The sequence below is a fragment of the Sebastes fasciatus genome, chromosome 7, assembly GCF_043250625.1.
Source record: "Sebastes fasciatus isolate fSebFas1 chromosome 7, fSebFas1.pri, whole genome shotgun sequence".
In the NCBI taxonomy this organism is placed as follows: Eukaryota; Metazoa; Chordata; class Actinopteri; order Perciformes; family Sebastidae; genus Sebastes; species Sebastes fasciatus.
Window position 1 is genome coordinate 29,965,490 of NC_133801.1, and position 12,425 is coordinate 29,977,914.

The 12,425-nt window shown below is 41.9% G+C and overlaps 1 protein-coding gene across 1 annotated transcript in view; it reads right to left on the reverse strand.

The window, feature by feature from the left end:
• Window positions 1–12,425, reverse strand: part of ecel1 (endothelin converting enzyme-like 1) — a 58,403-nt gene that overhangs the window by 6,517 nt on the left and 39,461 nt on the right. Inside the window, exons 8-12 of the mRNA XM_074640255.1 lie at window positions 9,766–9,864; window positions 9,096–9,170; window positions 7,441–7,544; window positions 6,365–6,423; window positions 3,792–3,843 (exon numbers count right to left, since the gene is read on the reverse strand). Of these exons, the coding sequence (XP_074496356.1) occupies window positions 3,792–3,843; window positions 6,365–6,423; window positions 7,441–7,544; window positions 9,096–9,170; window positions 9,766–9,864 (389 nt within the window). The remainder of the gene's footprint in view (window positions 1–3,791; window positions 3,844–6,364; window positions 6,424–7,440; window positions 7,545–9,095; window positions 9,171–9,765; window positions 9,865–12,425) is intronic.

Below are 12,425 nucleotides of genomic sequence, written 5' to 3' on the forward strand. Positions count from 1 at the left end.
CATTACTCAAAGCTAAAACTTTATTGGTCTTGAATTGCCTATACGTATAGCAAGACTATGAACCTTTGAAAGAAAAGTTGAATTTCTAAATGATAAAAAACAATCTTAATCAATTGAATACACTCAGGAATTATGTTGCTACGGCTGTACTTGGTCTGGTCTGGTTAGCAAACTAACTGACATTACTGACACAGTTTGCTGACTTTGTGACTCTTCTACTTGTGCTACTGTCATGCTGTGTTTTAGTTTTCTCTGTAACTGCCACAGTGGCTACTGTTCAGCAAAAAGTTACTTTGTTTTCTTATAAATGCATAGTCAAACATTTTGAGAAATGCGCTTATTTGCCTTCTTTCCAAAAGTTAAAGTTTGATGCCACCCTCATATCTGTGTGTTAAAGCCTTTGCACGCCAAGTCTGTATTTTTGGTCCGAAATTGTAGTTGTTGACGTTTAAAAATAAGTACGATTGTGCTGACCTGACTATGACTTGCCCCAAACTGCATGTGATTATCATAAAGTGGCCACCTCTGTAAAGGGGAGACTCGTGGGTACCCATAGAACCCATTTTTATTCACATATCTTGAGGTCAGAGGTCAAGGGACCACTCTGAAAATGGCCATGCCGGTTTTTCCTCGCCAAAATGTAGCGAAAGTCCTTTGCGACAAGCTAGTATGACATGATTGGTACAAATGGATTCCTCTTTCTAGTTTTTCTATTTCCACATGATGCCAGTATCTTCACTCTTTAAAACTGAGCCCGCTACAACCTAAAAATCGCACGTTGCTTTACTGTGTTTAAGAAATTAGTGGCGTTAAAATTAATTTTTATTAACGTGGTATCCCGTTAACTTTGACTGCCCTAGAAAAAAACTAAGTTTTCTTTAATGAATTCAAGATAACACAGGGTGAGTAATTGATATACAAATGGGCATTTTTTTTTTTTTTTTTTTTTTTTTTTGGGGGCATTTTTCCATTTTTATGACAGGACAGTGGATAGAGTCTTGAAAGGGGGGAGAGAGAGAGTGGATGCGGAAAGGGCCACAGGCCGGATTCGAACCCGGGCCGCCGCGGTCAGGACCAAGCCTTAATACATGGACGCCCGCTCTACCAACTGAGCTAACCCAGGCGCCCTACCAATGGGCATTTTGGGGGTGAGGTATTCCTTTAAGCATGTTGGACACAGCTTTAGCTGTCTTCATCTATCATGAAATTAGAGATGTTGGCATTTTGTAGTAATATCTAGTCAGAAGTTCATACATAGGTCTGTAGGCTTATCCACTCACTTTAGAACAAAGCACCTTGTGACTGATTTGAGGTGTCATTACGGACAGCTCCTTGTCTTTCTTCCCTTGTCCCATTGTCCTCATTACTAATTCTGCTCAGCCAAGCCAGATAAAACGCAAGTTGCACTTGGGATCTAATTTTGGATCCATGTGGCTCAGATTGGTATTGAATGAAAAGGAGCTCAATGCTACATTTTTTTTCATTTCACACTGATTAGAAAACATCTGTTTTACATGTGATGGAAAATCAGCATTGGGACCTTTCAGCCGGAAAACATAAATCTTAATTTCCCAAGAAAATACAACACCCCGTAACACGTCCCGACCTTGTTTAAGCAGCACCCACCGGCCCGCAAACCTGCACGTGGCCCGCTGCTTCCAAAAAAGCAGCGGGCCCCACCACCTCTCCTTGACCCTGGGCCGAGCTGGAGTGCTGTCTTTGCGCCACATGCAGATATAGAGAAGGATGAAAGGGGCAGACTTGGGGCTATTCACATGGCTACATCTGAAAATGACTTTCTGACAGCTAGTCGATACGCTGCCTCACACCGGGCCCGACTCCCCCCGCTAAACTAACTGGCTGATTGAAGCTTCATTATACTCGACGTGGTGGTGGTGGAGGTGGTGGAGGTGTGTGTGTGTGTGTGTGTGTGTGTGTGTGTGTGTGTGTGGGAGTGAGAGAGCGAGAGTTTATGGGATGTTAGGGCTACTGCAGTAATAACTTCAAGGGGACAGGTGCACACACACATACACACTTTCCTGCATCATTAATTAATATTGATTAGCATGCACGGCAGCAGGTAGTGGAAGTAGTGGTGATCACCTCTAATGAAGACATAGAAGTGTTAGCTAATGTTGGGTACATAAACTGCTAATTGAGGAGTGTTTGTGTGTGTGAGTGTGAGTGTTTGTGTGTGTGTGCGTGTATGTGTGTGTGTGTGTGGCTACTCAGGGGAGTTGGTATGAATGGAGGCGGTGCAGCTATTTGGACTGTATTAAATGTATTGGCTTAGAATAATGCTCAATACTGGCAGCAGTAGATTTGCTTCTCAGTGAATAGCTTTGGTTAACAAAGGGTACGTTGAGTGGAAACAATTTGTTGTTTACCTGCACATTCCTCGGCGCTGCGGTGCATCGGTTTCTTACTGACCATTTTCTAAACCACACCAACACATTCTGGATTGATTTCCTGCTCTTCCAAGCAGCCATTTGGTTTTAATTCATGCCAGTATTGTATGAAAATCAAATTGCAGGGAGTTGTTGATTACTTGTGACAGGTAATCCATCACTATAAACAATTAGTTTTCCTTTTTCTAAAAGTTTTCTAAAATCTTTGTTTAGTTGTCAAAGTTAAAAAAAAAAACCCTGTTGAAACACTTTCTTGCTGGTGTGTTCAAGGACAGTGCTACATCTGAGTTAGCTGCTGATCATTTTAATGGAAATAATATAGACCAACGCAAGAGGGGTACCCTGTGCGTTGGTCTCCGATGTCGAGGGGCACTGACCAAGCGGTGGTATATTTGACGAGTTGGGAGGGAGAATATGTTGCTCAGGTAGACATTACTCCTCCATGTCTCTAGATAGCAAATAGTTGTTTGCTGCTATATTAATACTCTGAATGATGAATATTGTATTGAGAACCTTTTAAAGGTCCCATATTGTAAAAAGTGAGATTGTCATGTCTGTTATGGTATAAAGCAGGTTTAAGTGCCATATAAATACTGTGGAAGTATTGAAACGTTGAATATACGGAGAAATACTCACAGCCCGTATTCAGATATTGTGCGTTTGAAACAAGCCGTTAGGATTTCTGTCCATTTGTGATGTCACAAATATACAATATTTAGACCATTACACAGTTTTAAACATAAACATTCTAAATGTGTCCCAGTTTATTTCCGGTTGCAGTGTATGTAAATGACATCAGCTGACAGGGAGTAAACATGGACCTAAACCCGTTGAAATTAGCTAAAACGGAGCGTTTCAGACGGAGGATAAATACAGGCATATTCAGGCAGACAGTATGAGGAAAATATATTTTTTTTTAACATTACAGCATGTAAACATGTTCTAGTAGTAACACAAAATACAAGTATGAACCTGAACATTAGCATAATATGTCCCCTTTAAGAGCTTCTATCCAAATGTCCAACTGAAGTGTTCTGATTTAGATTTAAAGATATTTTTAAAGACTAGTTTTGTCCAATAATGCAGTGACTGTACTTCAGGAATGCAGATGGGGAGGCTGTATACTTTCATGCACCATCAAATAACTCGATGGACTCAAATTCAGTGAGGCGACCTCTCAATGACACCTGTTCCATTAGGAGGACCTTGTTCAGTAATTGAGCTCTTGGTGGGTAGTTAAATTGGTTTAATCAGGTGTGTTGGGACTTGGGGGAAGCAGAGGTTAACGTAGCTGTTAATGACCTTTGTGTTGGCCGTGGTCAGGTTGTTGCCTCCCAACGGACAGCAGCAGGGAAAAGCAAGGACAGGAGGAGGGCTACTTACTGTGGGAACTCAGGGTTGTAGAGAGTGGGCTGAAGGATGCCGGCAGGAAAGACTGGAAAAGAGATAAAGAAACAACATGATGGAAGAGATCCAGATACAACTCGTATGAATATCACACACTCTGGTTTCAGTATTAGTAGGAATTTTTTTTTTTTATCAAAGTCAGCACACTGATACAGTCTCCTTTTAGAGGGAAAGGGACAGTTAGGAGGAAATGGAAAACACTGATGTCTTAAAGCTGCATAAGCCAGGACGGTGATGTAAAATATAGTGCAGCTGCTTTAGAGGACAATGACAGAAAGTCTCTCTATTTGCCCAAATGCATTTCTATCTGCACACAGCAGGAGCAAAATACAAATCAGTCTCCTCGACAGAAGCAACTTCTTGCTTCATGCAGAGGAAGCGGCAACGATTTGTTAACCTCTGATCTTCCACAACATCATATACCCTGAAGAAGACATTTAGGTTATTGAAATCATTACTATCTGTTGCACTCTTTCAAAGATAAGACATTTCAAAAAGCTATCTCCTGTCACCACTTGCCGCTGCCAGTATTTGAGGTTTCCTGCTGGAGCTTTAAGTGATCATATACAGAATATTGTCATTGAACTGGTCACAGGAAGTCAGCGGCATATGTATAAATTAACAACTTCTGTGCGATGCCATTGGGCCCAAAAATACTTTTTCTCATAGATTTACATTGGGAAAGAGACGTCTGTAACTTAGCGAACCATTAGGTCCTAGAAGTTATAAATAGTTAAATCCAGAGTTATTTTCCTTCCTCCGTTCATGTACATGGGCCCCAGACCGAGGGCTGGGAGGCGGGTATAAAAGAAAACACTAGTGCGCTTGCTCTATGGGCCCAATGGACGTTGTGTTTAGAACAGAGAACGCAAATTGCGAAATCTGATATGAGATCTGCAAAAACTTGCAAAAACTCTTGCGAGACTCGCTGCCCGACGACCTATCCTAACCTTAACTATTCTTGAGTAGTTAAGTTCAATGCCTAACCTTAAGCATTCGAGGTCAATGCCTAACCTAAACTATTCAAGGTCAATGCCTAACCTTAAGCAATCAAGGTCAATGCCTAACCTCAAGCATTCAAGGTCAATGCCTAACCTTAAGCAATCAAAGTCAATGCCTAACCTTAAGCATTCAAGGTCAATGCCTAACCTTAACTATTTAAGGTCAATGCCTAACCTAAACTATTCAAGGTCAATGCCTAACCTTAAGCAATCAAGGTCAATGCCTAACCTTAACTATTCTAGATCAAGGCCTAACCTTAACTATTTAAGGTCAATGCGTAACCTTAACTATTCTAGACCAATGCCTAACCTTAACTATTTGACATCAATGCCTAACCTTAACTATTCGAGGTCAATGCCTAACCTTAACTATTTGACATTAATGTCTAACCTTAACTATTCAAGATCAATGCCAAACCTTGACAATCTCTAGAGTTTCCCCAGTTTGGTGGTTCCATTCTAGCCACTACCCGCAAGGTATGCGGAAGATCACCGGAAAATGCGCAGACTTTATCACTCGGCAGTCGAGCCATTTTGGCTTCACGTGCCACTGATCAACTCTCATAGGAATGAACGGGAGCCCACCTCCGACGCTGTATCCAGTTCTCTTTATACATCCATGGTACAGCCTCACAGAGCTTTAGATTTTATAGACAAATCGAATAATCTAAAAATTACAAAATGAATCGGTAATTTCAATAATTATAATTTCAGCCGAAAAAGTATGTACATGCAGGTAGTCAAGATTTTACATTATCAGTTTCAGTGAAATCTGACTGGGAGCCCATGAACGGAAAAAATCCACCATGTTAGGTAGCTACTTTTAATTAAATCTCTGTCCTTGTCTCTTTTTCTTCAAACAGAACCTGATTCGAGAAATTGAATAAAGGAAGCCAAGGAGACGGAGGTAAAACTTAAGTGGGCAGTGTTAATTAGATTTAAAAGAAAAGGAGAGTATGAAATTGAATACAGAGATGAGAGCTGAAGCGGCTGGTTTAAGTGAGAGAAATAATGTGTGTGGGTTAAAGAAAATGACCCAGGGGGCTCTGATGACTGTGTTTGTCTGACTCCTCCTGTCCTCTAGCATCAGCTTGCGAGCACACCATTGATTTTTCTGCGAGAGATTTAATCCAGCTGGCAGGCAGACACAGACGAGCGGGCCGATCATGAGGAAGACGAGGGGAGGAGGGAGAGGAGGGAGAGGAGGGGTGACAGCGCAAGGCCAGATTTGTTAAAACTCAGGACGGTGTTACTGCTTGTTTTTCCCTCCAGGGGGGTATTAAGTATGTGAGGTTGAGATCGAAGTAGAAAGTGAGCGATGAGAAGGAATATGATATGAGGAGGTGGATACTTTTTTTTTCCTCCACATGTTTGACCTGATGAAAACAGGCGGTAACATGGTGTAATTGCGTGTAACTAATGTGCGGTCCATGTCGTGGTGCAGAATAGCAATGGGGGAAGTATTTTGTGTGTGTTTGTTTGTGTGTGGATACAGATGACAGAGAGAACACAAATATCAGTATGTGCGATGAAGAGTCACGCACTCACCCATTTGGTTCTTGTTAGGGAGGTAGTAGGCATTAAGGGCCTGAGGGGGGAGAAGCCACCTGGAGGAGAAACAAACAGGGTTTTAGAGATGGGATCCCTCACACACACACACACACACACACACACACACACACACACACACACACACACACACACACACACACACACACACTCAAATCACCAATCTACCTACTCGAAACACCTCGATCCTGAACAGAATGCCAAACACCTCTGCCTATCTCTCTCTCTAAACGCCCTAGTGAGAAATATTCTGTGTGTGTGGTCCCACGGTTCCTCTGCATATGAAACCACGGACAGTTCCTTTATGGTAATCCACTTAAAGCCAGACCAATCGATCGGCACAAAATCCCCCAAATGACTAACTCTGAAAGTGCGAGATGCCCTTGTTCTAGGAGCGAAAGACTGATGGCTCTGCATTGACTGCGGAGAGATGGAGGGGAGACCAACGCAGGGACGAGGAGGAGGAGGAGGAGGACTGTTTTCTTTCTTTATTTCCCAGCGACAAGACAGAGTGAGCGATGAAAGGTTCACTTTTTGGTGATAAAGGAGGAGTGTGTGATTTAACTCTTCAGGGCGTTGAGTGTGGGCTAACGACACAGTTGTTTTTGAGCACCTCGGAATACTAATGTGACTGTAATGTGTTGTCATAGCAGAGAGGCACTCAATCCAGGGGTACAGGTTTTTAGAAAAATGAACCGCATGTCCCACAGCACTTTTCCGCTGCCTGGCTGCTGCAGATAAGTAAATCAAATGGATTTTCTGCAGCTGCGTGTGTCGATTTGGTATCTGTTGGTTTAATTTAGAGGCGCGTCAACAAGTATGTCAAACTAAAAAGGGATTCATGGGGACACATGTTAGGCATGTCAAACATATTAGAGAGACGCACACTCAAGAGTGGCGTTAACCGCAGCGTCCGGTGTGAGCCTCAGCTGCAGGAGCTCAGGCTGGATTTCAAATTTATTAACCTTCTTTAATTGCTTTGCACCGCAGTGTCAGTAAGCTGAGATTGGCTGGCCAGTGTAGCTTGTTGTAATGCGAGGAGATATGACACTCACGCTGTCTTGTCCACTTCTTCCCGGATCTTCTTGACTGACTGCTTGATGTTGAACTTGATGCTGTTGAGGATGTTCTTGAAATAGGTCTTCTCGTCCACAACGAACTGCAAAAAAACACAGATATGAAGTGATTGTGAACGCCTTTACTGTTCGCTATGTATTAAAGGAGTAGTTTGAAATCTTTTTTTTGCGATTGTTACATTATTGTATTACAGGATTATTATCACCTCCGCCAAGGAGGTTATGTTTTTGGTTTGGTTAGTTTGTCAGCAGGATTACGGAAAAACTGCTGGCCTGATTTTCATGAAACTTGGTGTTGCATGGGCCATATAATTTTGGAGCGGATCCAAATCACGAGGCGGATACACATTATTTTTCACTTTTGTTAACATTGCGGGCATTTCTCTTCCAGGAGATTATGTATTCGGTTGTGTGTGCATCTCTGTGTCTGTCTGTCCACAGCTAATCTTGCATAGGCTACTGCTAGACCGATCAGTTTAATATTTTTAGTGCTAAAAATGTACTAATATTTTCCTCTGACATGTCAAACAACATAAAGGAAGGAATACTATATAAAAAAAGTATAAGCACCTCAGAACTGTATTAAAGCACCACCTCCATGATGCACTCGATCAGTTTACAGGTTTCAAATTTGGATTACTCTTGGATCTTTTCCATTAACATTTAAACTCATTCCAGTTGTCCCCAGATGTTCAGTACATAGAGTACATGTATGTACGTTAGTCAACGGCGAGAGACAAGTATTTTTTTAATTCTGTTTGAATCGCGCCATGAATCACATATATGATGTTTGTCAATTTAAAACATAATTTCCAAAATCTTAGTTTGTCATAGGTTTTGTCGTAGTATCATTTAGTTTTGTGTGAAACTGCTCAGTGAACTATATCTCTCGTCTCGCACAATATACCACCAACACTAGCTAGCTAGCTAACTTAGCTACTGTATGTTCCACGTGCAAACATTATCTTACCTGATGTGTTTTATCCAGCGACTCCTGGCCTTTTTATCAGCCAGGAAGCGAAAGAACGATCAGACCTGTTGCTGGTGTGAGTTCATCCCAGTAGGAAACACACCGGCATCGTAGCTTCAGAGAGAGAGACGTCACTGACGCGACATTTGGGTGTGTAGTCTTTCTAATTACTTATTTTTACAGTCTGATACTTCAACAGTTTTACAACAAACTGCGACTTTGTTGACCTGTAAAATTATGTTTTAAATTGCCAAACATCATATGTGTGATTCATGGCGTAATTCAAATAGAATCAAAAAAATATTTGTCTCTCACCGTTGACTACCGATCATATTTTTTTTCCGGAAATAAGGTCCCATGGTGGTCCACCAGAAGGGGAGGTACTTCACCTCTCTATAGCCTATGTCTGTTTATACAGTTGCCCCCACTAGTTTCTGACAGCTGAGCTGCCTGCGACCAGGTTCTACATGTGACCCCTGGGCGTGATGTATTTTTGCTCCATCTGAATACAATCACCCAGGTTGTATGTTAATGTCTGATGGGAAATCATTGTAGCGACAAAGAGAGAGAGAGGGATGCTGGGAAATAGAAATTGTGTTTGTATGATTTGTGGGTGCTCATGGGTGGCGAGGATGACCAGACAGCGCAGAGGCTCATGACTCACCGCATATTCTTGATCTATGAGCTCAGGTTTGAGCAGGAAGTCTGGGTATCCTGTCATCACCATCATGTGCTTCAGCTGGGAGAGGAAAAGAAGAAGAAGAAGAGAGTGGGATGGATGGAAGAAGGAAGTGGAGCTGAAACAACTGGTCCAACATCACCCCACATCCACTTGCGGTAACTAATCAGCACCCATACGCACTTGTGTTTGGACCCAGGCATGCACACGCACACGCACATGCACACACACACACACACGCACACGCACACGCACACGCACACACACACACACACACACACACGCACACGCACACGCACACAAGCATCAACTAATCAAGCAAACTCAATGTAATAGGATTACAGGGAAGCTCTTTATATTCAGCATGGCCCTCTAAAGGGATTATAACTTCAGATTGTAAAAGTATTAGAAGGGATATCTTGCAGTGCAGACCCCAAATCAGCGCCACAGAGAGATCCGGATTAGGCGATCCCACTTCTCAATGTCAAGCCCTTGATGTATTCTATCACACACTTCCATCTAAGCAAGCAATCAATCAATCAAACTCCCCGGAAAGAAAGGAATTGCAAAGAAATAATTAAATCCTTTTCAAATACTAATCGGATCTGGCGGGGAGTGGTGTTTTGTGATGCAAAAGCTGAGTAAGGCTCTGAACCTTTGCTCTGGCAGCCTCTTTGGTGGCTTCATCCATCCAGTCCAGCTCCTGCAGCCGGATGTCCAGGGAGTGCTTTATGTCCTCTACCAGCTCCTGTACCTGGAGGGAAATCACATGGGAGAGGTTTTAAAACACATTTTCTCAGCTCAGCTTCTTACTATGAATTCTGGGGTCCTATATAAATACATTTAGTTACAACATAGATCATATTTCACGTGAAACATTTCTGTATTTTTTTAGGGCTGTCAAAGTAAATTAACGCATTAATGCAAATTAATTTTAACGCCACTAATTTCTTTAAGGCATTAACTCAACTTGCGATTTTTAGGTTGTAGCGGGCTCAGTTTTTAAGCAACAATCTGAATATGAAACTACAAAACATAAGGAATCCGTTGGTACCAACCATGCCATACTAGCTTGTCGCAAAATAATGCCCCAAACTTACGCTAAATTTTGCCGAGGAAAAACTGGCATGGCCATTTTCAACAGGGGTCCCTTTGAAAGGGGTATGATTTGAGCATATTTTTATGCTAAATGCAGTACCTGTGAGGGCTTCTGGACAATATTTGTCATTGTTTTGTGTTGTCAATTGATTTCCAATAATAAATACATACATACATTTGCATAAGGCAATCATATTTGCCCATTCCCATGTTGAAAAGAGTATTAAATACTTCACAAATCTCCCTTTTAAGGTACATTTTGAACAGATAAAAAATGTGTGTTTGTCACTGGTTTGAAGTGGGCTGGACAAATTTGATGTCATATACTTGCGTGCACCAATCAGGATTTAGCAACATTTGCATTTATTACGGAGTAAAAAGTCAAACTGTGCGAGAATGGAACAAAAGAAAGGAGCCAAATCAGCATCAGAGGAGAAGCTGCTGCTGTGTCTGCGGCCACAGGAGGGCAGAACTCCACAGAGCCCCGTGTCCACAGAGTGTCACTCTGTACTCAGCTGACACTCTGGAAAGATACATGTTTAATGTATACACTCACTGGCCGAGTGTCAGGGGTGTGTATAAAAATGCATCACGTTGTCATGGGGTATGGTTAGGGTTAGCATTATTGTACCTCGGGATAGTTGGTGGCGTGATGTTGTTCCACTAGTGTATGCTGTTGACATTTAAACCTGCAGTACGCAGAATATTTTTGGCATCATTGGGCAACAATTCCATAATAACCTTTCAGCAAATTGTAATTCAAGTGTTCTGAGAGAAAACTAGACTTCTGCATCGCCTCATGGCTCTGTTTTTAGGCTTTAAAAAATCCAGCCCGTGACGGGAGACTTCAGCCAATCACAGGTCAGTTCAGAGAGAGAGAGAGTTCCTATTGGCTGTTCATTCAACGGAGGCAGCTGTCAATCACTCGCAAACTCCAATCAAACGGTTAAACTAGCAGTACTTTTACTTGAGTATACTCTTCTAGTACTCTTTCAATCCCTGTTATTTAGTCATGGATATTTTAGAGACATAGTGAAGATTTTCAGGGGGTTTAACTTGTTGGAATTCCCGAAACCAAGAATTTAAAGGTGTAATTAAAGTGTATAGGGTCAAGCATACTTCAGTAGATAGTGCTTGTGTTACTAAATGACGATTTGGATTTCTGCTCTGTCAGATCACCTACAATGGTTGATTTTCTTCCACCTCTGTGGCCCACTGCTGCAGTTTTTGATGTCAGTTCTGTGTAATGCCAAATCCCACGTCCAATATGTTATTGCCACTGACCCTATTTGCAGCTGAAACACACCGCAAACCACAAGTGGAAGCGTTCAACCATTACTGAATTTCGATTTCATTTCAAAAACAGCATGGGACACGGTTCTATTTTCCAGCTGCCAGCACCGACGCAAGTCAAAGTGACTGAAATGGGACGCTTTGACTTGCGGCCTGTAATGGCATAAGGCTTGTAGTTGCAGTGCAACATGCAAGTTATAATGTGAGTAAGTACTAAGCCACTGTCTTTTTTTTATCCTTTTTTCTTCCAGAAGAATCCAGAAAGAGGAAATCACCTCCACCTTAAAGGGACTATATGTAAGTTTTCACACGTATAAACGTGTTTTAATCCTTTTCATTGCCAATGTGTGAACAGGTTGTAACCTAACCTAAAATATGAGACCTTCCACGACTTTCTGGGTTTCCTCTATCAACCTGACTGTTTTAATGTGAAGAATGGGGGACCTTTTCTCCGGAAAATTCAATGGATGTGCACGCTCGCTAGTGCCTTTATTTTCAGCTCCGCTACAGGGCTAACAGTGTGTAACCTAACGTTCGGTTAGAAATGGAGTTCTCTAACACCAACAAATGACCAGCCCCCACCACAACTCAGACTCCAACATAAACTCCATGGATATATGTGTAAAAACGTACATACAGTCCCTTTAATTAAATATGAGGGATCTGCTTAGAGTGTTCCAAGTCCTTTAGTATTGACAATACCGAGGCTGACCCGATACTTGCAGAAGATATGCACTGTGGAATGAATATCATTGAAATAACAGCTGGAGACTACTAAATTTGGCACACCTTATTTTTCACAAGCTATACCTAATCCAAATACCCACGGTCTTGGTTCAAAACTATTAAAAGGGACTGTATGTAACTTTTTACATATATAAATCACGTGTATTCTTCTGCGACTTTCTGGGTTTCCTCTATCAG